General features: G+C 38.1%; 1 protein-coding gene across 6 annotated transcripts in view; it reads right to left on the reverse strand.

Annotated features, from left to right (window-relative positions):
• The window catches only part of LOC120525860 (lamina-associated polypeptide 2, isoforms beta/gamma-like), a 116,750-nt gene that overhangs the window by 24,656 nt on the left and 68,019 nt on the right, over positions 1-24,075 (reverse strand). For 4 of the 6 annotated variants that reach the window (XM_039748501.1, XM_039748499.1, XM_039748498.1 and 1 more), the window contains 3 exons: positions 20,530-20,609; positions 18,191-18,277; positions 16,583-16,714 (listed from right to left, as the gene is read on the reverse strand). In XM_039748501.1, the coding sequence (XP_039604435.1) occupies positions 16,583-16,714; positions 18,191-18,277; positions 20,530-20,609 (299 nt within the window). The remainder of the gene's footprint in view (positions 1-16,582; positions 16,715-18,190; positions 18,278-20,529; positions 20,610-24,075) is intronic. The other 2 variants (XM_039748497.1, XM_039748500.1) reach the window with 2 other exon arrangements.

The raw sequence follows: 24,075 nt of genomic DNA on the forward strand, positions 1-24,075 counted from the left end.
CAACCCATTTGCTGTCGATGTGGAAACTGCACCTGTGCAGATTCAGATGGAGGTGACTGAGCTGCAGTGTAATGGCACACTGAAGGCAAAGTATGATACTGCACGGCCCTCACGGTTTACTCCTTCCATTCCCGCACAAATGCTCCAGCTCCGTCTACATGCGGCTCGAACCTTGTGCATGTTTGGTAGCACATATCTGTGTGAGAAGCTCTTCTCAGTCATGAAGACTAACAAAACAGCACACAGGAGTCGCCTCACTGATGAGCACCTGCAGTCCATCCTGAGAATCTCCACAACACAGAACCTCACACCAAACATAAACAAACTTGTTGCCAAAAAAAGATGCCAGGCGTCCAGCTCTGATAAAATGACATATGAGCAAAGACAACTGAATGATTTGATTTGTTATTGCTGAAAAGAACACATTTTATTTATATTTCCAGGTTTTGTTATGCACCATGTTCATATTTGAATTTGTATAATTTTGACAGGATATATTTTTATGGAGAGCAAAATCTTTTGGGATATTTAAAATTTAAGTTTATTTTTTATATAAAATTACATAAGAGTAAAGAAATTTGAATGTTTGTTCTTTTAACGTTTACTTTATTTCTAACTTGTATAACTTAGACAGGATATATTTTTATGGAGAGCAAAATATTATAAGTCATTTAAGGTTTGAGTTGATTTATTCCGGAATAATATTCTGTCGACTAAATAAAAATTCCTTCTATTTAAAATTTAAATAGAACTTGAACAGAAACGATAGTTCATAATATCCACGCAGACTTGCACATAATAGCGGGAGTCATCCGTTTTAACAAGCAGCGTATTGCACTGATACGAAATAGCCTGCCCATTTAATTATTTAGGAATGGATAAATAAATTAAGATTTTGTACAAATAATGTTTTTCATTTTTCTTCCTTCATGGATTCTGGCACCCCCAGCAACAGTTGCTCGCACCCCAAAGACTGTATATATATGTGTGTGTGTGTGTGTGTGTGTATATATATATATATGTAGATATGTATGTATATATATTTGTATATATGTATGTATATATATTTGTATATATGTATGTATATATATGTTTATATATATGTGTGTATGTATATATATATATATATATATATATATATGTATTTGTGTGTATAGAAAACCTAGGAAATACGGCATAAACTCCAATAATCTAATTAAAATCACTATTTTAAAGGAATAATGTATTAAAACTATAAAAACAGATCACAGATTAAACAAAAAATGCACACAGAGTGGCGCTAATAATAATAATTTAGTTCCTATTCCAAATAACAATAACGCACATAGTACTCATCTCTGCACCTCTGAAACATTAAATATGGCACTATTAAATGTTAGAGCTTTAACTAACAAAACGTTTTTTATCAACGATCTTATTAGTGATAAAAAAATAGATCTTATTGCTCTAAATGAAACATGGCTTAGTTCGATGCGCTGCAGTTTTAATCGAATCTGCCTCCGATTACAGTTTTACTCGTGCAAACCGCCAGGGAAAAAGGGGGGGCGGATTGGCTAACATTTACTCGAGCCGATTAAAATGTATTAGCAACATTTACAGAAGCCAGAGATAACCAATCTCTTCCACAAACCTTTCGCCAAGCACTAATCACTGTCTTTCCAAAACAAAATAAGGACTTATTACAATGTGCATCATACAGACCAATTTCACTTCTGAATAACGACGTTAAAATACTCTCTAAAATCATAGCTAGAAGGATGGAGAAAGTGCTCCCCTCAGTAATATCACAAGACCAAACTGGATTTATTAGGGGCCGACACTTATCTTCAAATCCTGTTTAATGTAATATACTCACCAACTAAATCAAACACCCCAGAAATATTATTATCATTGGATGCAGAAAAAGCATTCGACATGATTGAATGGAAATACCTTTTTACTATTTTGGAGAAGTTTGGGTTTGGCCCGAACATTTGTGCATGGATTAAATTACTGTATACTAACCCAGAAGCTTCAGTTTGCATCAATAACATTTGCTCAGACTACTTTAAACTAGAACGTGGCACAAGACAAGGATGCCCTTTGTCACCACTGCTGTTTGCAATTGCCATTGAACCACTGGCAATACATTGTCGAAATACTGATCAGATAAAGGGGATTAGCAGAGAAGGACTGGAACAGAAAATCTCATTATATGCAGATGACATGGTACTGTATATATCGGACCAGAAAATTCTGTGCCTGCAGTCTTAGCAGCACTCACAGAATTTCAAAAGATCTCTGGTCTCAGAATTAATCTGAATAAAAGTGTACTCTTTCCGGTGAATTCGCAAGCATATAATATTAGATTGGATACCCTTCCTTTTATCATTGCAGAACAGTTTAAATACAGTCATGTGAAAACATTAGGACACCCTTTGAAAGCATGTGGTTTTTTGTAACATTTTTAATAAATGGTTATTTCATCTCCGTTTCAACAATACAGAGAGATTAAAGTAATCCAACTAAACAAAGAAAACTGAAGAAAAGTCTTTTCAAGATCTTCTGTAAATGTCATTCTACAAAAATGCCTATTCTAACTGAGGAAAAGATAGGACACCCTTGCCCCTAATAGCGAGTGTTACCTCCTTTGGCTGAAATAACTGCAGTGAGACGGTTCTTGTAGCCATCTACCAGTCTTCGACATCGGTCTGAGGAAATTTTACCCCACTCCTCAATGCAGAACTTTTTCAGCTGTGAGATGTTTGAGGGGTTTCTTGCACGTACAGCCCTTTTCAAGTCACCCCACAGCATCTCAATGGGATTCAAATCTGGACTTTGACTTGGCCATTCCAGGACTCTCCATTTCTTCTTTTCAGCCAATCTTTGGTTGATTTACTAGTATGTTTTGGGTCATTGTCATGTTGCATGGTCCAGTTCCGCTTCAGCTTTAATTTTCTAACTGATGGTCTCACATGTTCTTCAAGCACCTTCTGATACACAGTAGAATTCATCGTGGATTCTATGATGGTGAGCTGACCAGGTCCTGCTGCAGCAAAGCAGCCCCAAACCATGACACTTCCACCTCCATGCTTCACAGTTGGTATGAGGTTCTTTTCTTGGAATGCTGTGTTTGGTTTACGCCAAACATGTCCTCTGCTGTTGTGTCCAAATAATTCAATTTTGGACTCATCTGTCCAAAGAACATTATTCCAGAAGTCCTGGTCTTTGTCAACTTTATCTCTGGCAAATGTCAGTCTGGCCTCGATGTTTCTCTTGGAAAGCAAAGGTTTCCTCCTTGCACACCTCCCATGCAAGTTAAACTTGTACAGTCTCTTTCTGATTGTAGAGGCATGTACTTCTACATCAACAGTAGCCAGAGCCTGCTGTAGTTCTCGAGATGACACTTTAGGGTTTTGGAGACCTCTTTTAGCATCTTGCGGTCTGCTCTTGGGGTGAACTTGCTGGGGCGACCAGTCCTGGGCATGTTGGCAGTTGTTTTGAAAGCCCTCCACTTGTAGACTATCTTCCGGACAGTGGAATGGCTGATTTCAAAATCTTTGAGATCTTTTAAATCCCTTCCCAGACTCATAGGCTGCTACAATCTTTTTCTGAAGTCCTCTGACAGCTCTTTGTTCTCACCATGGTGCTCACTCTCACTTCAACAGTCAGGAGCACACCAAACTAAATGTCTGAGGTTTAAATAGGGCAAGCCTCATTCAACATGCAGAGTAACGATCTACTAATTATGTGCACCTGGTGTGATATACCTGTGTGAGATCTGAGCCAATTTAAGAGGGAATACATGTGAGGGTGTCCTATCTTTTTCCTCAGTTAGAATAGGCATTTTTGTAGAATGACATTTACAGAAGATCTTGAAAAGACTTTTCTTCAGTTTTCTTTGTTTAGTTGGATTACTTTAATCTCTCTGTATTGTTGAAACGGAGATGAAATAACCATTTATTAAAAATGTTACAAAAAACCACATGCTTTCAAAGGGTGTCCTAATGTTTTCACATGACTGTACCTCGGGGTAAACATCACAAGTAAACATAAAGCTCTTTATCAACAAAATTTCGTCGTCTGTATGGAAAAAATTAAACAAGACTTGCATAGATGGTCAACCCTTCATCTCACACTAGCTGGAAGAATTAACACTATTAAGATGAATATTCTTCCTAAGCTCCTTTTTTTATTTCAAAACATACCAATATACATTAATAAATCGTTCTTTAAGCAATTAGATTCAACAATAACCTCATTTATTTGGAATTCTAAACATCCACGCATCAAAAGAGCGACCCTACAAAGACAAAAGGCAGAAGGTGGCATGGCTCTACCTAACTTCCAGTTTTATTACTGGGCGGCAAATATACAGTCGATAAGAACCTGGACACAAATAGAAGAACATACACAGGCATGGACCGCAATAGAAGTAAAATCCTGCAGTACTTCTTTGTATTCCTTGCTTTGTGCTCCAATAAACACACGTTATCGGCAATACACTAATAACCCAATTGTGCTCCACTCACTTACAATCTGGAACCAATGTAGAAAGCATTTTAAGACGGAGAAGCTTCTTTCTGTGGCACCCTGCAAAAGAACCACCTCTTTCAACCCTCACAAACATATGCAGTTTTTAATATCTGGAAAAAATTTGGAATTAACTTGCTTAGAGATCTTTATATAGACAACGTCTTTGCATCCTATGAACAATTACATTCCAAATTTAACATTCCAGCTACAAATTTCTTTCACTATCTTCAAATCAGGAACTTTGTTAAACAGAACCTTCCAGATTTTCCTCATCTTGCACCCTCATCCACGCTGGAAAAATTATTGCTCAATTTCAAGGAGTTAGACTCCATCTCTACAATATATAAAATCCTTTTACAATCCCTTCCTTTCAAAGATCCAAGAGGACACTGGGAAAATGACCTCTCAATTAATATATCAGAAAAGGAGTGGAAAGTAGCAATGCAGAGAATTCACTCAAGCTCCATATGCGCAAAGCATACAATTATACAACTCAAAATTATATATCGAGCACATCTGTCTCGACTAAAACTCTCCAAAATGTTTCCAGGGCATGATCCAACCTGCGAACGTTGCAACCAAGCCCCAGCCTTGTTCTGGGCCTGCTCCAAATTAACATTATTCTGGACAAAAATTTTTAATTACCTCTCAGACAGTCTTGGACTCACAATCCCTCCTAACCCATTAACAGCTGTGTTTGGGGTTCTTCCAGAGGGTCTTAAAGTGGAGAAAGACAAATATATATATATATATATATATATATATATATATATATATACATACCTATCTACATCATATATACACACACATACATGCATACACACACACAAATTATATATATAATGTAGATAGGGGTGTGTGTGTGTATATATATATATATATATATATACACACACATACATACATATATATACACATACATATACTTGTGTGTATAGCTTTTATATATGTGTGTGTATAGCTTTGGTCACTGAGTGCAAGGGAGAAATAATAAAATATAGTCTATAAGTTATTAAACAGTAAAACATTAACGTTTTAAGAAGTTCAGGTACATTGAGCACTACTGGAGTGGTTATGGTAAACTACATTTTAAATACTGTGTAACACAACAGGTAAGTAACTAACAGCAGCTAAAATATATATGGATCATCTCTCGGTAGTAGATCCCTTTTGAAAGGCGCTACACGACGGCTGTGGTATAGAAATTACATTTTCTATGTGAACGTTCAAATTTGTGCCTCTGGTAATGTGCCTTACCGGCATTTAAAGAAAATTAGTTTTGTGTCCTCTGCAGTGTTAAGCGAGAAAGGCTTTGGTTTGGGATAAAAGGAAAAAAGGTGTAAAAAAAGGAAAGTTGCCTTTTTCTTTTATATAGTATAGAGAGATGTGTTCGCTGACGCTATGATCGCCTTTTGAGGACAGTCGCGTGGGTCTTGTGTAGACTGGTGAGACGCCCTCGCCATTAATCAGCTGTGATGGCACTGTCAGTCCTCTACTCGTGTGCGTGTCTTCATAATCCGGGTGAGAACCTCATAATCGTATACGTGCAAAAGAAAGTGTGAATCGCCTTAATATTATTTTGCCGTGGTGTAGAAAAGGGGTCCCGTGTTTGCACTTGTCTGGGCTATAGCGCAGGGGGAGGATGAAAAAAATTAAAAGTGCTCACTTTGACTTAAGGCCGGCACAGCTATGCACGCGCGCTGGCTGCTCGACTTTTGCAGGGCAGGAGACCACAGTTTTGCAGACACGCTCATGATATCAAAAGTCTCAGCTCTTTGAGGTCATTCATATATATATATATATATATATATATATATATATATATATATATATATATATATATCAAAATACCCGCCCCGCAGCGGAGAAGTAGTTTGTTAAAGAAGTAATGAAAAAGAAAATGAAACATTTTAATAATAACGTAACATGATTGACATTGTCATGAGTGTTGCTGTCATATATATGCCTGCCTAAATAAGTCACCCTCGCTTTGCTCTTACTTTATTTACCGTTCATTTAATCACGGTTAGTGGCGGAAAAATTATAAAATGGAAGGAGGATGGCTTTACCAAAACAATTATTGATGGCTGAATCGATTATTCATAAAGCTTGAATTGGTGATCTGTTTTTCTGTGTTAACCTCATATTTTTCATACTTCTTCTCAAACTAAGGTGGTGCGAGGGTAAAATGAATCGGGATGCGCTGATCAAAGTAATCGGTGTACCAGGAAATCATGCGTTGATAAAAGCTCCCCTTTGCTTGTAATGCAAAGTGTGATTAAATGCATTATTTTTTAACGCGTTATGGAGCACATGCATCAAGCTTCTCAGCTGTGCTTGTGCTAAGAAAAGGAAAGATTTTAAAAATAACGTAACACGATTGTCAATGTAACCTTTTGTAAGTAGTGCCTGGAGGATTCAGTGTGGAGAAACTCTATAGAAACAGCGTGTGTATTAACTTGTGGATTTTTCTGTGAGTATTTGGTGGCAGTCTGACGAAGTTGCTTCGGAAGACGGCGTTAGCTGCAGAGCTCAGCTCAGAGCCAAATGAGATGAATGGGAGGGAGATGATGACGGACTCCCCACCCTCCTTAACTGTCAATCCCCACAAACACAGTCTCGGAATTTGCATAAGCATACCCCTTCACCTACAATTTTAACTTAGTTATAAAGTGATCAAAACTCTCGCTTATATCCCGCGCCCTCTCATTAAACTTGTATCCCGCATTACCTGTGGGCATGTGAAACGCCAGCGTAGCCTGTCTATGAACTTAATTTAAAGTTTAGGTTTACACCTTGCTTTCTTCCGAGGTAGCAGCAGTCATGAATATGGTAGTATATGTCACTCGCCGCTTCTTATTACGCGGAGAGGCGTGATGATGTCACACGAAACTCCCCACGCCATTCCAGCTCAACTCCATTACAGTTAATGGAGAAAATACCTTCCAGTTATGACCATTAGCGTAGAATTTCGAAATGAAACCTGCCCAACTTTTGTAAGGAAGCTGTAAGGAATGAGCCTGCCAAATTTCAGCCTTCTACCTACACGGGAAGTTGGAGAATTAGTGATGAGTGAGTGAGTGAATGAGTGAGTGCTTTGCCTTTTATTAGTATATATATATATATATATATATATATATATATATATATATATATATATATATATATACCGTATTTACTCCTGTACCACGCTACTCTGTAAGACGCACGCTAATTTTACAAAGAAAATTGGGAAAAATCTTTGCCCGTGTATGACACACATTGTGATTGTATAGGAAGCGAGTGAGGTTGAAGTAAGACACAGACGAAATAACTGTAATGGAGAATAATTATGTCTCATTTAATTCTTTCTGCACATGATACAGTATATTGTACTAACTGTAAGCAGTATCCCTACTGCAGAACGTTCAGTGTTTGTCACACCATGCTGCGACAGGTGGGAATCACAAATAGCCCTGTGAAATGAGAAAAGAAAGAACCGTATAGAGACAATCGGTAAAGGACTGTAACGGCAAGTGGAAAATTATTGTGCTCACCAGAATCCAGTTTAATCATCATCTTCCGATTTGCTGCTGGATTCGCCACCGCTACTGATGTCCCATACGGTGTCGCTTCGCTACCCATAAGGTGTCGCTTCGCTTCCATCGATGCTGTTGGATATGCTGCACTTTTTGAAGCTTTTTACAATCAATTCCTCTGGAATAAGCTTCCAAGCAGCGATGATCCAGCCACACATCTGCGCCAATGTTGGGGCTTTCATTTTGCCAGTTGGCGTTGTTTCGTGTACCGCTGTTGCAGCCCAATCGGTGTACATTCTAGATACATGAGCCTTAAACGGTCGATTAATGCAGACATCTAGAGGTTGGAGGAGCAAGTCATGCCTCCAGGAATTACCACTTGATCTGTTTTCCCATCTTTCAGTTTTTCTTTAACACCTGTAGTTAAATGGCCACAAAGCTGTCCATGACTAACATGTTTGGCATTTTCAGGAGACTGCCCGGCGGCGTTGCCACACACATTTCAGCCAATCGATTACGAGATCATTATCCATCCAACCCTTTGTTGAGCTCTGACAATGATCCCAGGAGGAAACTTCTCATTTTTCGGCAAGGTCTTCCTTTTAAATATTACGTACGGAGGTAGTTTCTTTCCATCTGCAAGAATTGTCAACATTCTCTCTGCCTCCCGTGCGTACCGGGACACTCTTGTCTCCGACTGCATTAACAGTAGTGTTTGAAGGGTTCTCAAAATAAACTGGTGTTTGATCAGCATTACCGATTTGCCCCATTAAATACATTTTCTGCTGCCTCAACTGAATAACGTACTTTTGGAAAGCTAGTAGCTTTTCTTCATATGCATCTGGTAGACGCTGCGAAATGCTCGTGCGGCGTCTTATTGATAAGCCATTCCTTCTCATGAAGCGAGTTACCCATCCGCGGCTTGCTTTGAACTGAGTGATTGGTATTCCACGTTCTTTCGCTATATCACGAGCTTTCACCTGAATCATTTCCGTGGACACTGCATATCCAAGCTGACGCCTGCCTTGAATGTAATCAGTGAGTGCAACTTCAACTTCTGGGAACTGGGCACGTTTTCCGCAAATGCCCGCCTGTTTATGTTGCAAGACGAAAGTTTTTCTTTCTTCTTTCGCCAATCTCGAACACAAGACTCTGGAACATCAAACATGCGACCTGCTGCCCGATTTCCTATCTTCTCTGCTTCCAAAATCACTTTTAGTTTCTCTCCCGCCGTGAAGGAGCGTAAACGCTTGCTGCTATCCATGCTGAATGACAGCACCAAACTCTACCGTATTCCTCGTGTATGACGCGCACCATTTCCTCGTATGACGCTAGCAGACCTGATTTTCTAATGCTCATTTTCGGGAAAAAATGTGCGCGTGGTACAGGAGTAAATACGGTATATATATATATATATGACAGCAACACTCATCACTCACAACAGTGACAAAACAATTACATTGACAATCATGTTACGTTATTTTCAAAATGTTTCCTTTTCTTTTCATTACTTTAACACATTACTTCTCCGCTGCGAAGCGCGGGTATTTTGCTAGTTTTTAATAAATGTGTTGAAAATGAAAATTTGACATAACATTCATTTCCTATATGATCCTATGTATTTTAAAATATTGAATATGATAATATAAGATACAGTTATAATGGGCCTCAAAAGTATATACTTTTGAAGCCCATTATAACCAGACCAATTTAGATACCATCCTTCTATATAAAAGTGGTCGGGAGTGTCCTTCCGTCCCGTGAGTGCTACGCAGGCACGGAGTTTCATACACGCCCCGTCCATTTTGCAATGCACAATGGGATTTGTAGTTTCGTTTTTCCATGTAAAAGATGATTTTCTACTCCAGACTGTGCGATATCTTCTTCTTCTTTCTTACTATATAAAAGCGGTCGGGATTGTCCTTCTGTCCCATGAGTGGAAAGCGTAGCGGTATTCAGCTTATCACAGACTTACTACTTGCAGCTTGCGGTACAAAGCGACATGATGTGAGCAGAGTTCTGGTGCTCCCATTGTTCCCCTGCTTTTGTGCGCGATGCGCTGGAAAAATAGACAAAATTATGTCTCAAAATAATTAATGTTGATGGAGTACAAATGCCTCAAAGCGTAGTAAATATCAGGGGGGTTCAAAAGGCCGACCTCAATATAGAAAAAAAGTTTACATTTCATCACAAAAATAACAGAAACTACGAGTATTAAAGTAATACTACTCAAATGCAATATAACCAAATTAATGAGTTTGTATAAAATATCAAATTGATCTACATATTGAATTGCCTTAAGAAGTGGTCAACTTAAAAGTCGGGTCAGCCTAGTATATAACAAAATTGGTAGAATTATGTCGGCACGCAGAATAACATTGTAACATAGATTCGGCACGATACCTCTGAAAGGCTGCTGACCCCTGGTTTAGGGTGTAAGCATTTTAGGGTTTGACTCTGGCCTGACCGTGACGAGAGAGTTTGGGTAGTGTTTGTTTATTCTTTGTATCTGTCACACAAAATTAAATAATCTGACTATCGATTAAAGAGACTATTTTTTATGTCTTACTTAATCTTGACAATATTCACAAAAGTTGAAGTGTCAGTACTATTTATTAAGAAATTTAAAAAGAGAACCCAGATTTCATTAATGGTAATATACCAAACTTTATTCCAGTAACTATTTTACTTTCCTGCATTTGTTGCCTTTCACAAACCAGGTTTGACTCTCCTGAAAGAATACCCTTATATTCATAAAAAACGGCATTCACAAAATGTCACAAAACTTAGCATGCAACCTCTATTTTAGTTAGTAAAAATATATTTATAAATATGTAACTGTTTTAATGAATGATAAATATGTTATTTAGACAATAACAAGTCATCCTCTCTTTATTCATGCATTTTATACAATTTAAAAAACAAAACCTCAGGTACATTTATTGAAAAAGTGGTACAGAAACATAGGACATACTTCAGCAAACTAAACGAAACAGTTAACATCAATCTAATGTAAATCAGTGGGCTATAGTGCTCCCTAGTGGAATGACCAAGTAGTTAACAAACAATTACCACACAGAACATAAATAATGAAGAATGCTACACTGCAAGTAATAAAAAGGGTTTTATTTGAATTAATGGAACCTTTCACAATTAGCTACGACAACAGACAAAATATTTCTTCAGAATGTTATTCGTCACTTCCTCTTTTAGTCAAAAAAATAAATAAAAGATGCCCTCTCCTTTGTATCCCTGTAAAAACAGGGTTTCTTAACACTAGAAATGTGTCAGCACTGGCAGCAGGCAGCCTGCTCATTCACTCGGTGGGGAGCTGAAGTCAAGTCAGATGCAAATACTCAGAACTAAGGCCTGGTTATCCAGGAATAAGGTGTCTGGAATTGTATAGGGTAAAAAATACATCGTTATTTGGAATACATTTATTTCATGTGTGTTCCGTGTCAACAACGACCTGTGTAAATGTAGGATGACAGGAAATGTGAGGCAAGAAACAGTGAACACAAAACTAAAACAGAAACTTTTTTTCATGTTATAGTAATTGACAAAATGTTGACGTGAAATGTATAATGTGTGAAGTCCACATAACAAATAAATGCTTTCACAAAAGGTATAACAAGTGTGCTTTTATTCAAGAACATAACCAAAGAAAAAGAAACAGTTCAATTTACATGTTAATTGCAATGTGTAAAAAGCCCAACTATCAATTGATTACGAAGCAGACATGTCTGCTTGGTTGGTGCAGAGGTAAGGACTGCTGCCTTAATTGAGGTTGCGGGTTCAATCCCAGGTCAGGGATTCTAGTGTTAAAATACAATTGTGACACAAAATGGGTCACAGGTTGCTGCTGTTGAGTTATGAGTTACTGTTATATTTAAAGGTAATGGGTCATGGATGTTTTGTGAAGTAGGTTGATTAACTAATCAGAATTTCTCTGACGATAGTCCTTGATTACCTCACCCTAACCCTTGTTCCTGATTCTCTAATGGGGCCAACCCCCTACCCACTCTGACAATCTGAGTATTCAACAAGGAATGGGTCTTGAAGACATTACAAAGGGCAATAACAAGTTGTGACAAAAAAGTTTGATTCTATAAAATATTGCCATCATTTGATCTGAGATCTTTCCTGTAAAGGAAAGCTATGAGTACTGGTAGCAAGGTTGTTAACTCTTCATTTGCTCAGATAATATTTTCCAAAAATGTTATGTCATCGGTCTCACACAAATTACAAACCGGATTCCAAAAAAGTTGGGACACTAAACAAATTGTGAATAAAAACTGAATGCAATGATGTGGAGATGACAAATGTCAATATTTTATTTGTAATAGAACGTAGATGACAGATCAAACGTTTAATCCGAGTAAATGTATCATTTTAAAGGAAAAATATGTTGATTCAAAATTTCACGGTGTCAACAAATCCCAAAAAAGTTGGGACAAGTAGCAATAAGAGGCTGGAAAAAGTAAATTTGAGCATAACGAAGAGCTGGAAGACCAATAAACACTAATTAGGTCAATTGGCAACATGATTGGGTATAAAAAGAGCTTCTCAGAGTGGCAGTGTCTCTCAGAAGCCAAGATGGGTAGAGGATCACCAATTCCCACAATGTTGCGCAGAAAGATAGTGGAGCAATATCAGATATGGTGTTACCAAGCGAAAAATTGCAAAGACTTTACATCTATCATCATCAACTGTGCATAACATCATCCGAAGATTCAGAGAATCTGGAACAATCTCTGTGCGTAAGGGTCAAGGCCGTAAATCCATACTGGATGCCCGTGATCTCCGGGCCCTTAAACGACACTGCACCACAAACAGGAATGCTACTGTAAAGGAAATCACAGAATGGGCTCAGGAATACTTCCAGAAACCATTGCCAGTGAACACAATCCACCGTGCCATCCGCCGTTGCCAGCTGAAACTCTACAGTGCAGAGAAGAAGCCATTTCTAAGCAAGATCCACAAGCTCAGGCGTTGTCACTGGGGCAGGGATCATTTAAAATGGAGTGTGGCAAAATGGAAGACTGGTCTGTGGTTAGACGAGTCACGATTCAAAGTTCTTTTTGGAAATCTGGGACGCCATGTCATCCGGACCAAAGAGGACAAGGACAATCCAAGTTGTTATCAACGCTCAGTTCAGAAGCCTGCATCTCTGATGGTATGGGGTTGCATGAGTGCGTGTGGCATGGGCAGCTTGCATGTCTGGAAAGGCACCATCAATGCACAAAAATATATCCAGCTTCTAGAACATCATATGCTCCCATCCAGACGTCATCTCTTTCAGGGAAGACACTGCATTTTTCAACAAGATAATGCCAGACCACATTCTGCATCAATCACAACATCATGGCTGCGTAGGAGAAGGATCCGGGTACTGAAATGGCCAGTCTGCAGTCCAGATCTCTCACCTATAGAGAACATTTGGCGCATCATAGAGAGGAAGGTGCGACAAAGAAGGCCCAAGACGATCGAACAGTTAGAGGCCTGTATTAGACAAGAATGGGAGAGCATTCCTATTTCTAAACTTGAGAAACTGGTCTCCTCGGTCCCCAGACGTCTGTTGAGTGTTGTAAGAAGAAGGGGAGATGCCACACAGTGGTGAAAATGGCCTTGTCCCAACTTTTTTGGGATTTGTTGACACCATGAAATTCTGAATCAACATATTTTTTCCTTAAAATGATACATTTTCTCAGTTTAAACTTTTGTTCCGTGATTTATGTTCTATTCTGAATAAAATATTAGAAGTTGGCACCTCCACATCATTGCATTCAGTTTTTATTCACGATTTGTATAGTGTTCCAACTTTATTGGAATCCGGTTTGTACAAAATAATATTCATTTTAAGCTCCAAACAAATTCCATAATCACATGAGCAGAAATCTTCTAAACTTAAAAAATTTATTCTGTTTAAAATCCAGATAGTCCAGCATACAGTACAAATCTATACTAATTAAGATGTCTCACTCAAACAGCTAACGAGGATAGAAGATGAGTATTTTTTTTTTGCACTGCAAAACACATAGCTGTGGAAGACACATTGTTAAAGGTATTCAAGTGGAAATGTTAGTGGAATAGTTATAAAATCCACACACATTCAAAACCAAGCTATGACTAATACACCAGTTGCTTAAAAAAAGAAAAAAAATCTTCCCTAATAAAGTTCAATGGCAGATACCTATTTTCCCACTTGAAATTAGAATAGTTTAGATCACAAGACCCGAAATGTAATGATATTTATTATCTATAATAATAAAAGGCAAAGCCCTCACTGAATCGCTGACTGACTGACTGACTCACTCATCACTAATTCTCCAACTTCCCATGTAGGTAGAAAGCTGAAATTTGGCAGGCTTATTCCTTACAGCTTAATTACAAAAGTTAAGCAGGTTTCTTTTCGAAATTCTACATGTAACGGTCATAACGGTCGACAATGTCCGCCATGTTGAACTTTATTTATGGCCCCATCTTCACAAAATTTGGTAGGCGGCTTCCCTGCGGTAACCGAAACTGATGTACTTACTTATTTCGATGGTATGACGCCACTGTCGGCCGCCATATTGAACTTTCCAACGTCACTAATTCTCCAACTTCCCGTGTAGGTAGAAGGCTGAAATTTGTCAGGCCCATTCCTTACAGCTTACTTACAAAGGTTAAGCAGGTTTCATTTCGAAATTCTACACGTAACGGTCATAACGATCAACAACGTCCGCCATACTGGACTTTCTTATTCATGGCCCCATCTTCACGATATTTGGTAGGCGGCTTCCCTGCGCTAACCGAAACCAATGTACGTACTTATTTCGGTGGTATGATGCCACTGTCAGCCGCCATATTGAACTTTTCAGCAGTCTTTGTTACTTATGGGCCCATCTTCAAGAAATTTGGTACACGGGTTCCCAACGCTAACTGAATCCTACTTACGTACATATATACGTCCATAGCCTGCAGCTCGGTCACCGTGTGAGCGCTTTGGGTCTCCCATCCCAATGCCTCCCATGTTGTTGGCTGCCTGCCTATATAAGGCCGTCCGTCGCTCCAGTCTCTACATTCCCTTCCTTGCTTTTTATTACAATTATAGTTATTGTATAGGTATTTTACACTTACTTTAAATTGCTCAGGTACCCATTTCCTTTATCATTCCAACCCCCATTACCATGTCTATCGAGATGATCACTAATCGATCAAAGAACTATCACTTACCGATTATGACAGCAGCAATCCAAGCTGTGAGATTTGAAACAAGATTACTGTTCACATGGCCAACTGTAAGTTGCATGCTCAAGAGTAAGCTCAGCGCACAGCTTGGTCATGTCACAACCGGAGGGCGAACTGACAACATGGTATACAAAGAGATCCTTAACAAATAATTACTGGCATATTTTCCCTTAGTTTAAAAAGGTAAAATTTTCTTCTTAATAAAAATTTTAATGCAGTACTTCGCTGCAAAGCGCAGGTATTTTGCTAGTATGAAAATAAAACAGAAATGTGACTGTTATGTTATAGTACATTTCTAAAAATTAATTCATGATTTTTCCCTGTGACTTCCTTGAAAATATAGAAAGTTACAACAGTTTTCTACTGGCTACTTTGGGAGCCAAAAGAATCGCTAAGGAAAATGTCAAGTGACTTCAGATGCTTCAGAGTAAGCTCTTGTCTATTTTCAGGAGAGGAGTCCTGCACACACCTTGTCCAGTAAGGATACCAGGAATCCCAGGCCAAAATGGTCATGATTAGGCTGTGGATTGTATCTTCCAATGTGCTGTGCTGACTTCAACATTTAGGACCAGCATTCACTTCCAGTGCTTACAGGGTGCAAAACTCTGCAGTGATTTGCATACAAGGCGTACTTTATTATTAAATAGTCCCTTATCATGATTTGAAGTTATTCCTGTTAATATTTCTTCTTTTTCTGAGACAGAAAGTTCACTGGACTTGTTTAAAAAACTCCTAGAGGTAGACTACATTTTATCAAATGTTGTGAGTGAAAAATAAAATAAATTTATATTTGATTTACAATAATAGAAAATTAAAACAAATAATTTTGTGCTGGTTATTAATGATTCAGAGATCATAATGAGCAATACTAGGTCTAACAAATTAATTTTCTGACTAATTGAAATATGCTCTTATACTAAGGTAATATCAATGACAAAACATTTCTTTCACTTGTTACAAGTTATATTTTTAACCAGTGTCTGTAGTTACTTTTCTATTTAACCATAGTGTGTTGAGAGTGTACATGTTAGGAACAGTAAAATATACATCAAACAAAATCAAATTGTAAGAATAATATTCTGATTGGTGGGGCGATAGAAAGGAAAGTTTAAAAACACACAAGAGGTCAGAGGTAGAATAGACAGGGTGGACACCATTGTGAAGAAGTGCAAACACCAACATTTACCCATTATAAATGTTTAAGTGACTAGTTGGAATCCTTGAGACCCAGTAGCTTTTCACAGTCTGCCTGTTATACTTTATGATCTATCACCAACATCCGTATGCCATAGTACAGAAAAATCTGATAAAAGTACCCTTGATAAGTTCATCAAGCCAGAGGTGTTGCTCTCCAACAAAGGACTTCCTTTGGAACCTCCAAACCCTGTTATCATAGGACGACCAGCACTCATATCACATACAGAAATATTCACAGGACTGTTAGGTTCCTAAACAAAAGAATATTTTTTTTTTTAAAGGTAAATTATACAGTATATCTATGATATTAATAGCTATATCAAGATGTTTCATTTAACAGTGACAGCAATACTCTCAACCCTTCCACTATAAGAAAACAACCATTAAGCAGAAAAAAAAATACTTAATGCCATGCTTATACTTTTGCGGAGTCTAAAGAATCATGCAACAGGTTGTCTCTTTCTTGTTAGATCAAAAGAAAGTGAGAGTCTGTTGCTAAATTTCCCTTCTTGGGCAGTCTCGGTGAGAGTGTAGGCACAACATCATACAGGCATAGCCGAATTCTAAGTCAGTGCTCCACCGAAAGTCTGCGTGGGTAGCTGAATCATGTGTGGATGCTATACTATTTGAGTTTCATAGTGCTTTCAATGCTTTCTTTGCAATGAACAAAAATAAGTAGGAAACATCGTCTGTTTACGCTGAAAGAAAAATTAACAATCCTGGAAAAAGGTTATTATGGAATGAAGGAAAATGACATGCTGAAAGCATTCAGAATCGTGCTTTCAATGCTATCAACAATTTTGAAGGACTGAAAAAAAAAATAGAAGACAAAGTTAAAGATTGGGTGTTGGGACCTGAACAAAAAAACAAATAGGAGCATGTTTGTATTTCTATAAAAAAATGTTACATCTAGTGTCTCCTTTTCATTCTGTATTCACACCTGTAATTTTATAATAATAAAAAAAAGTTATATCGACTGTCTCATTTTCAAATTAATAGAAGTGCTGTTTTTTATGCAGGTATTGTAAAGCTTGGGTCACAGAGTTAGTTGCACGAGTGACAGAAATGTGAGTCCAGGTTTCCAAGGAAAATACAGGTACTTTATTACTGTATAAAGGCGGCAAGTACAGTCTCAAGACTAAATTCAAAAAAGGAGCCATTAATTCAACACTCAAGCACACAAGATCGGGGTTGTGATACAGGCAAATGTCCTGTTTTAGCTCCCATTTTCAAATTAGAAGAACACCAGTGGCTTGATATCACTGCTGTGGCAGACCAGGAGAAGGCAAGAAATAACAGGTCATAGCCCTGTGTTAAATGTTCTAAACATCATGCAACAAGCACAATCTGTGGCAAGTCTGATCCTGCAGAGGATTAAATTATTCTGCCCAGGGTTTACTGTTTACCAGATGCAGCAGAGCAGCTACAGAGTTGTCTTTGCGGTGGTGCCATTAGAGACAGCGAATCGCCGGAGATCATGGTGAGAACAGTATACGCAGTTTCACCATATTCGTTATAATGAAATTTCTGTCATAACAGAATATTATGGTCCCATAAATTTCATTACAATGGGATTCCACCTGTATACAGTGTTTGTGTGTGTGTATATTTCTATTTCTAGCTGTCTGGTGCATTGCTACGTGCCAACAATGTCCATACACTTCTAAACAAAAAATATAAATGAAACATCAAGAAGTTAGTTTTACATTTCCAAAAAAAGTTCATGCCTGATAAGTTGCCATATCACAGTCAGGTTCAATCATGCTTGGGCAAGGAGCAAAACACTGGAGGAAATATACATCAGCATTTTTTACCTGTCAAATTAAAAATAAATGTACAATTAAGAATAGTTTCACATACTATACTGGCCTTGTTAAAATAATAAAAGCAAGTAAAAAAGAAATTAAATCAACTTAAATTATATTACAGAAGAGGAGGTAGTATTATCTTTGAAAAAACTGGTAATGTCCACCTAAAGAGATCAGCAAGTTGTATTTTCAAAAATACATACAGTTGAGTGTTCTAGAACTCAAAAGAAAATTAATTTCTGGGGAGTGAAATTTGTTTGAACTTTGTTTTTGGGATCATACTTTTTTTTTATTCTCAAAAGAAAAGAATAAACAGGATAGTGCTTATTTGAGAGGAAGCATTTATATACAACAGAGCTTAAAAATAAAGTATCTGTTTTTGATTAAAGAAATAAAAAAAAATAAAAATGGAAAGTGAATGACAATGTTACAATCTAACTACAAACTAAACTAATTTTGTGGGAAAAAATAATTTAGAAAACATGATCATCTACTTGAGAATGAGTAACATGCTGCTCTTTGCATTGTTTGCAGCTCTCATGGTATTACTTGTGGTAATCATATCTAGGAACTCTTTTAGTTTCTTAACTTGTATAAGACCTATTAACTTTCTACTCACTGACACCGAAGTGAATTCAAAATTGATGGGCAGTTCTGCTGGGTTTCATGGGTGCTGCCGGGGGAAGCTGCAGGGAGAGAACTTTTCCACTTTATGGAGGTTCCTGCTTGCCCAGATGAGCTTCCTGGGTGCAATGTTGTGGCATCACAAGTAGTCCTGGGTTTGGCGTAAAAGAAGCTTCTCCTCTTCACCAAGGTAAGAGTCGGAGAGCACTTACTGGGAGTGTACACCGAGGATTTTTGTTTTTTTTTGGTGAAGACAGAGGTGTAATTTAACTTATAAAAGGAAGCATTAGTTATTTGCTAATAGGAAATAAACAGCTAACTTAAAAATTGGAGAAATGTAGAAATAAAATACATTACACTGAATAAATATTGCACACAAAGACAAACTTACTATTGTTACTTTCAGTCTCCAATAGCTTTTTTAAAATAGTAATATGTGATAGCATGCGTGTTTGATGCAGTGGGCTGGCGCCCTTCCTGGGGTTTGTTTCTTGCCTTGCGCCCTGTGTTGGCTGGGATTGGCTCCAGCAGACCCCCGTGACCCTGTAGTTAGGATATAGCGGGTTGGATAATGGATGGATGGATGTGTGTTTGAATGTTTGTTGCATTGTACTTGCCTCTGTGGCTACTCAATTTTTTATATCCATAGCCTTGCCTAGGTCACAAGTGCATCACAAAGGAGGAGGAAACTGGTCAAATAAGAAATTTCCAAATTGTAGTGAGATAATATATGAACTTACTATGAGAACATTGCAGTTTAAAAACATTATATGTGTATAATTTCTGAAAATAAGAAATTTGGTTTCTTTCTTGTTAAAGGAAGTAGTGCATTTTAGAAACAATATGCCCTATTTTAAAAAATTACTATAGATGCTACTGGCAAATCCTACCACTATCTGTTAAAATCATTCTATGGCCACAAAAATCAAATACTGAACTTTGATTATAGTATTCCAGCAGAATTAGCAGTCTTTTAATGAAAGACTTAATCTGCATTATAGTGCGCACCCAAAGAATAATCCACAAATCACTGACCTGTTGTGAAGTCCTTTAACAATAATAATTTGTATATTATATATATTTCATATAACTTGAAATAACTTGATAGCTGCTGAGCTGGAATCCTTTGAGGACAAAAAATACGCATAACACTGGAATTATCTTGTTTTGGGGTATATAAATTATGCTTCTGACATTTGCACAGTTCACAGATATCTGTTCACTAACTTTTTATTGAATCCACAAGATGGCATCCCAGCTTAAGAAACATGACACACTTAAATGCAAACCATGCAAGATTTTAATGTAGTGGAACTAACATTAACAAAGCATGTTCAGAAACCCTTATCCCAAGTTGAAGGAACATTCTAATGTAGAAATCTATCACCAAATCTGTTACAAAGAATATAGGGTGTTCCATATATATATGGAAAGTTTGATTAATTCCGGGGGAAATAAGAAAATACACAGGATGTGTAGGGTTCAGAAAGCTATCCTGTCTGTTATCAGTGATTTTAGGGATATAACATTTTTGCTTAGTCTGAGTGTGCACCATCAATTACATTTATATTGGGTATAGGCACTGAAATCTGATAGCAAACTGTTGTAACCGAAACAAAGGAAATCCAACTTACATTATTCTCAGTCAGTACATGAGTGTGGTTCCCAATTGCCTTGGCAGTTTTTTTCATTTTTTTCTGCACCATTGTTGATTCTGAAAAATTAAAATAATTTTTGATATACAAAGAGTTACACTGAGTCTTATACTAATTGCAAATTTTACTATTTTTAAAGACAAGTTCAAAGATTGCACCAAAAGTCACACCTCACAGTGAAATGTAAAAAGCAGAAAGATTATAAAAATGAGTGACAGGTGTTTATTTAGATGCATTACTGTAAAGTTTCTGAGAAAATGATCACGTTAAACTGCCATTGATGTGACATGATTTTGGAAAGAACATATATATGTACAGGTTATTAAAAAAGAATCAATAAAGGCATAAAACTGGACAAATGTAAGTTTGATAAAAGGGGGATATCCATGTTTGAGTGTCAAGCAGAACTACTGTACAACTCGAACTGTGAAATCTATAAGTTTTTATAGTTGCTAACACACTAATAAAACCTAATATCTTTACAAAGATGTTGACACCAATTGGCTGCAACTGCAGAAGTAGAACAGGGGATGCCAAATAATTTGAAATACGTAGCCTAAGCTGTTCTGGTGTGCAAATTCTGCAATTTTGTATCTACATCTTCATTATATTTTGCTCAATCCAAGCAAGATGACTATAATAAACGACACTTGTATGGGAAGTTTTAGCATCAAAGCATCCTGTTTTCCTGAAATGTACAAGTATCAATCACAGTAGCATCTGTTTAAACAATGCAGAAATCCAGGAGATTCTTCAAGCAGTGAGACTAAGAATTACTAAATTGGTTTACAGCCTGGGAAAGGAAGAAATGCTGATGCTTTAAGCTGTATCAGATTACTTTACAACCTGAAAACAGAAGGAGATGCCATGGGACTAGAAATTGCCAAACCAATTTACAGCTTGGGACAAGAAAATATTTAAAACAATAAAAACGTTGTTTGGGGAAGTCTTGAAAGTGTATTCTTTTTGTATAGAGGTTTAGAAGCATTTTATATCTTAACGCAAAGCCATCTTAGTTTTGGTGGATGCCACAAGTATTGCTTAGCATCGGTGTACCATTGTTAGCATTGTTACAGCCAATGTTTATTTCCACAGGCTTATGTTTATTTTTATTGTGGTCATTTTTTAATTATTATCTTTTATTATTTTATAATTATATTGTTTTACATTTCTATGCTCTTTTTGTCAAAATTGTTTTGTTTATTTAATATTTAATATTTATGCATCGTATATATAAGTTGTTTAAATGTGTTTCTTTTTTTGTGGATGGAACTCCAGGAGGTGAGGCCACCATCACATCTCTACAGTGGGGCTGCCCTCAGCCTTTATATTTTGTTCGAAGAGATGGTCCCTACAGAATGTTATTGAGAACTGTGGTGAAAAGATCAGATTTGTGTGTACTATATTGATTTCTCTTTTTTCTGTGGATTTATTGCTTCTGTTTTTCAGAGTACTAGATAACAGATTTAGTCTCCTTTTCCATGGGTTACCTTTTAAACACATCCTTTTGCCTCAGTTTGGCCTTTTTTGCCTTGTGTTACCACTTTTTATTCTTCAAGACATGCCGATGATTTAAGCTGTATCAGATTACTTTACAATCTGCAAACAGAAGGAGATGCCGTGGGTCTGGAAATTGCCAAATCAATTTATAACTTGGGCGAGGCAAATTTTTAAAACAAGAAAAACTTCATTTTTTGGGAAACAGACATACTTAAAACAGATTAAAGAGTTTCTGCAAATTCATCCATCATATTGACAACCAGCCAATCAGGTGTATGTAACAGGCAAGTGTTGCGAAACTCCCATGGAATTTTATAATAAATATGCCTTGTCTGAGAGGGACGTCAGAAGAAGGTGAGAGTAATGTCAAGAGGAGAAGACAGAACGATCTCAGAAGAGGTCACCAGCAACGTGCGACTGTTTTCATCTGATCATCATGAACAACTGATTGTTACATCAATGCTGCCCTAGGACATTCACCTTTAACGTTTTGTAAGCCTTTTTCTAAAGACTATATATGTCCAGACTTTGCTATTCACATTTTCTTTTATGTTTTTGTCTACTGGTATTATTGCTTTTTAATAAATACTATATTGCTTTTAACTTTCTATACTTTGTCTTCATATCTAGAGTGACTGGGGTAATAAGGTAGATATTTTGAGCACCTGGAGCAGTGAGGAAGTGCCATATGATCCAAACTGTGAGGTTTGTCGGTTGAAGATGTAGAGCTCTGATCAGTAATGAACAGTGACTTAAAGTAAAACATTCACTGTTTGATAAATGACCTATAGCCAAGGACGTTGAGCCTTTGTAAGTTTGAATATATTCTTTGTGGTCCCCGGCCAGGCTCCACGCCCAGGAGGACCGGAGGAGGGCTTGTGCCTCCTCCAGACTGCGAGGGGGCGTCCGTCCTGGTTATGTTGGGGGCCTCAGGTGAAGGGCTTGGAAGCCCAGCCCTGTAGGGACCCGTGGCCACCGCCAGGCGGCGCCCTGGTGCCAGAATATCCAGTGTGGTGCACGGCCGGGACGCCCAGGAGAACCGGAGGAGGGCTTGTGCCTCCTCCAGACCGTGAGGGGTGTCCGCCCTGGTTATGTTGGGGGCCTCGGGTGAAGGGCTTGGAAGCCCAGCCCTGTAGGGACCTGTGGCCACCGCCAGGCGGGGCCCCAGTGCCTGAATATCCCAGGAGCCCAGCACTTCCGCCACACCAGGAAGTGCTGGGGGGAAGACGACGGGGGACACCCGGACGGCTTCCGGGTGCGCAGCCGGCACTTCCGCCACACTGGAGTGTGTCTGCGGAGGAGTGCCGGGAAGCAGCTGGAGCCCATCCGGGTTCCTATTTAAGGGGCCGCTTCCCTCCAGTCATTGGCAGATGTCGGGTGGAAGAGGACGGAGCTAGAGTGAGGACGGGAGGCGGATAAGAGAGAGGCACAGAGACTGAGAGGCCTGGACTTTGACGGATGTTGGGTGGAAGAGGACGGAGCTACAGTGAGGACGGGAGGCGGACAAGAGAGAGGCACAGAGACTGAGAGGCCTGGACTTTGGGGGATCGGTGAAAGAGGCACTGGGGTTTGTGCATTGTGAATATTAGCAAAATAAACGTGTGTTGGGTCAACTTACGATGTCCGTCTGTGTGTGTCCGGGTTCAAGTTCACATCTTGTAGACCAAAAGTAATATTTAGACATTGAATATTTAGACATAAGACATTGTATGTTGTTTCTACCTATGATAAGTCCTAGGGAAAGCTGACTGTGCATGTGTTATTCATACAGTACTTGTGTGGGTTAAAGTGCTAGGGAATAATGTGCATGTGTGTATGTCTTTCATATGCTACCTCTGTGGTTAGGATCTGATGTATGCGTTTATCTTAAGGTGTGACAATAGACCATCCCAGGAACAAACCTGATGTGTACACTTATCTCTGAAGAAAATAGGTAAAGGGTAAGTAGAGGGAAATATCACAATAACACACCTAACAAATTTATGGAACAACCTTGAGGGCCAGTGCAGCTACAGGATGCATTTG

This window comes from Polypterus senegalus, chromosome 3, assembly GCF_016835505.1.
Source record: "Polypterus senegalus isolate Bchr_013 chromosome 3, ASM1683550v1, whole genome shotgun sequence".
In the NCBI taxonomy this organism is placed as follows: Eukaryota; Metazoa; Chordata; class Cladistia; order Polypteriformes; family Polypteridae; genus Polypterus; species Polypterus senegalus.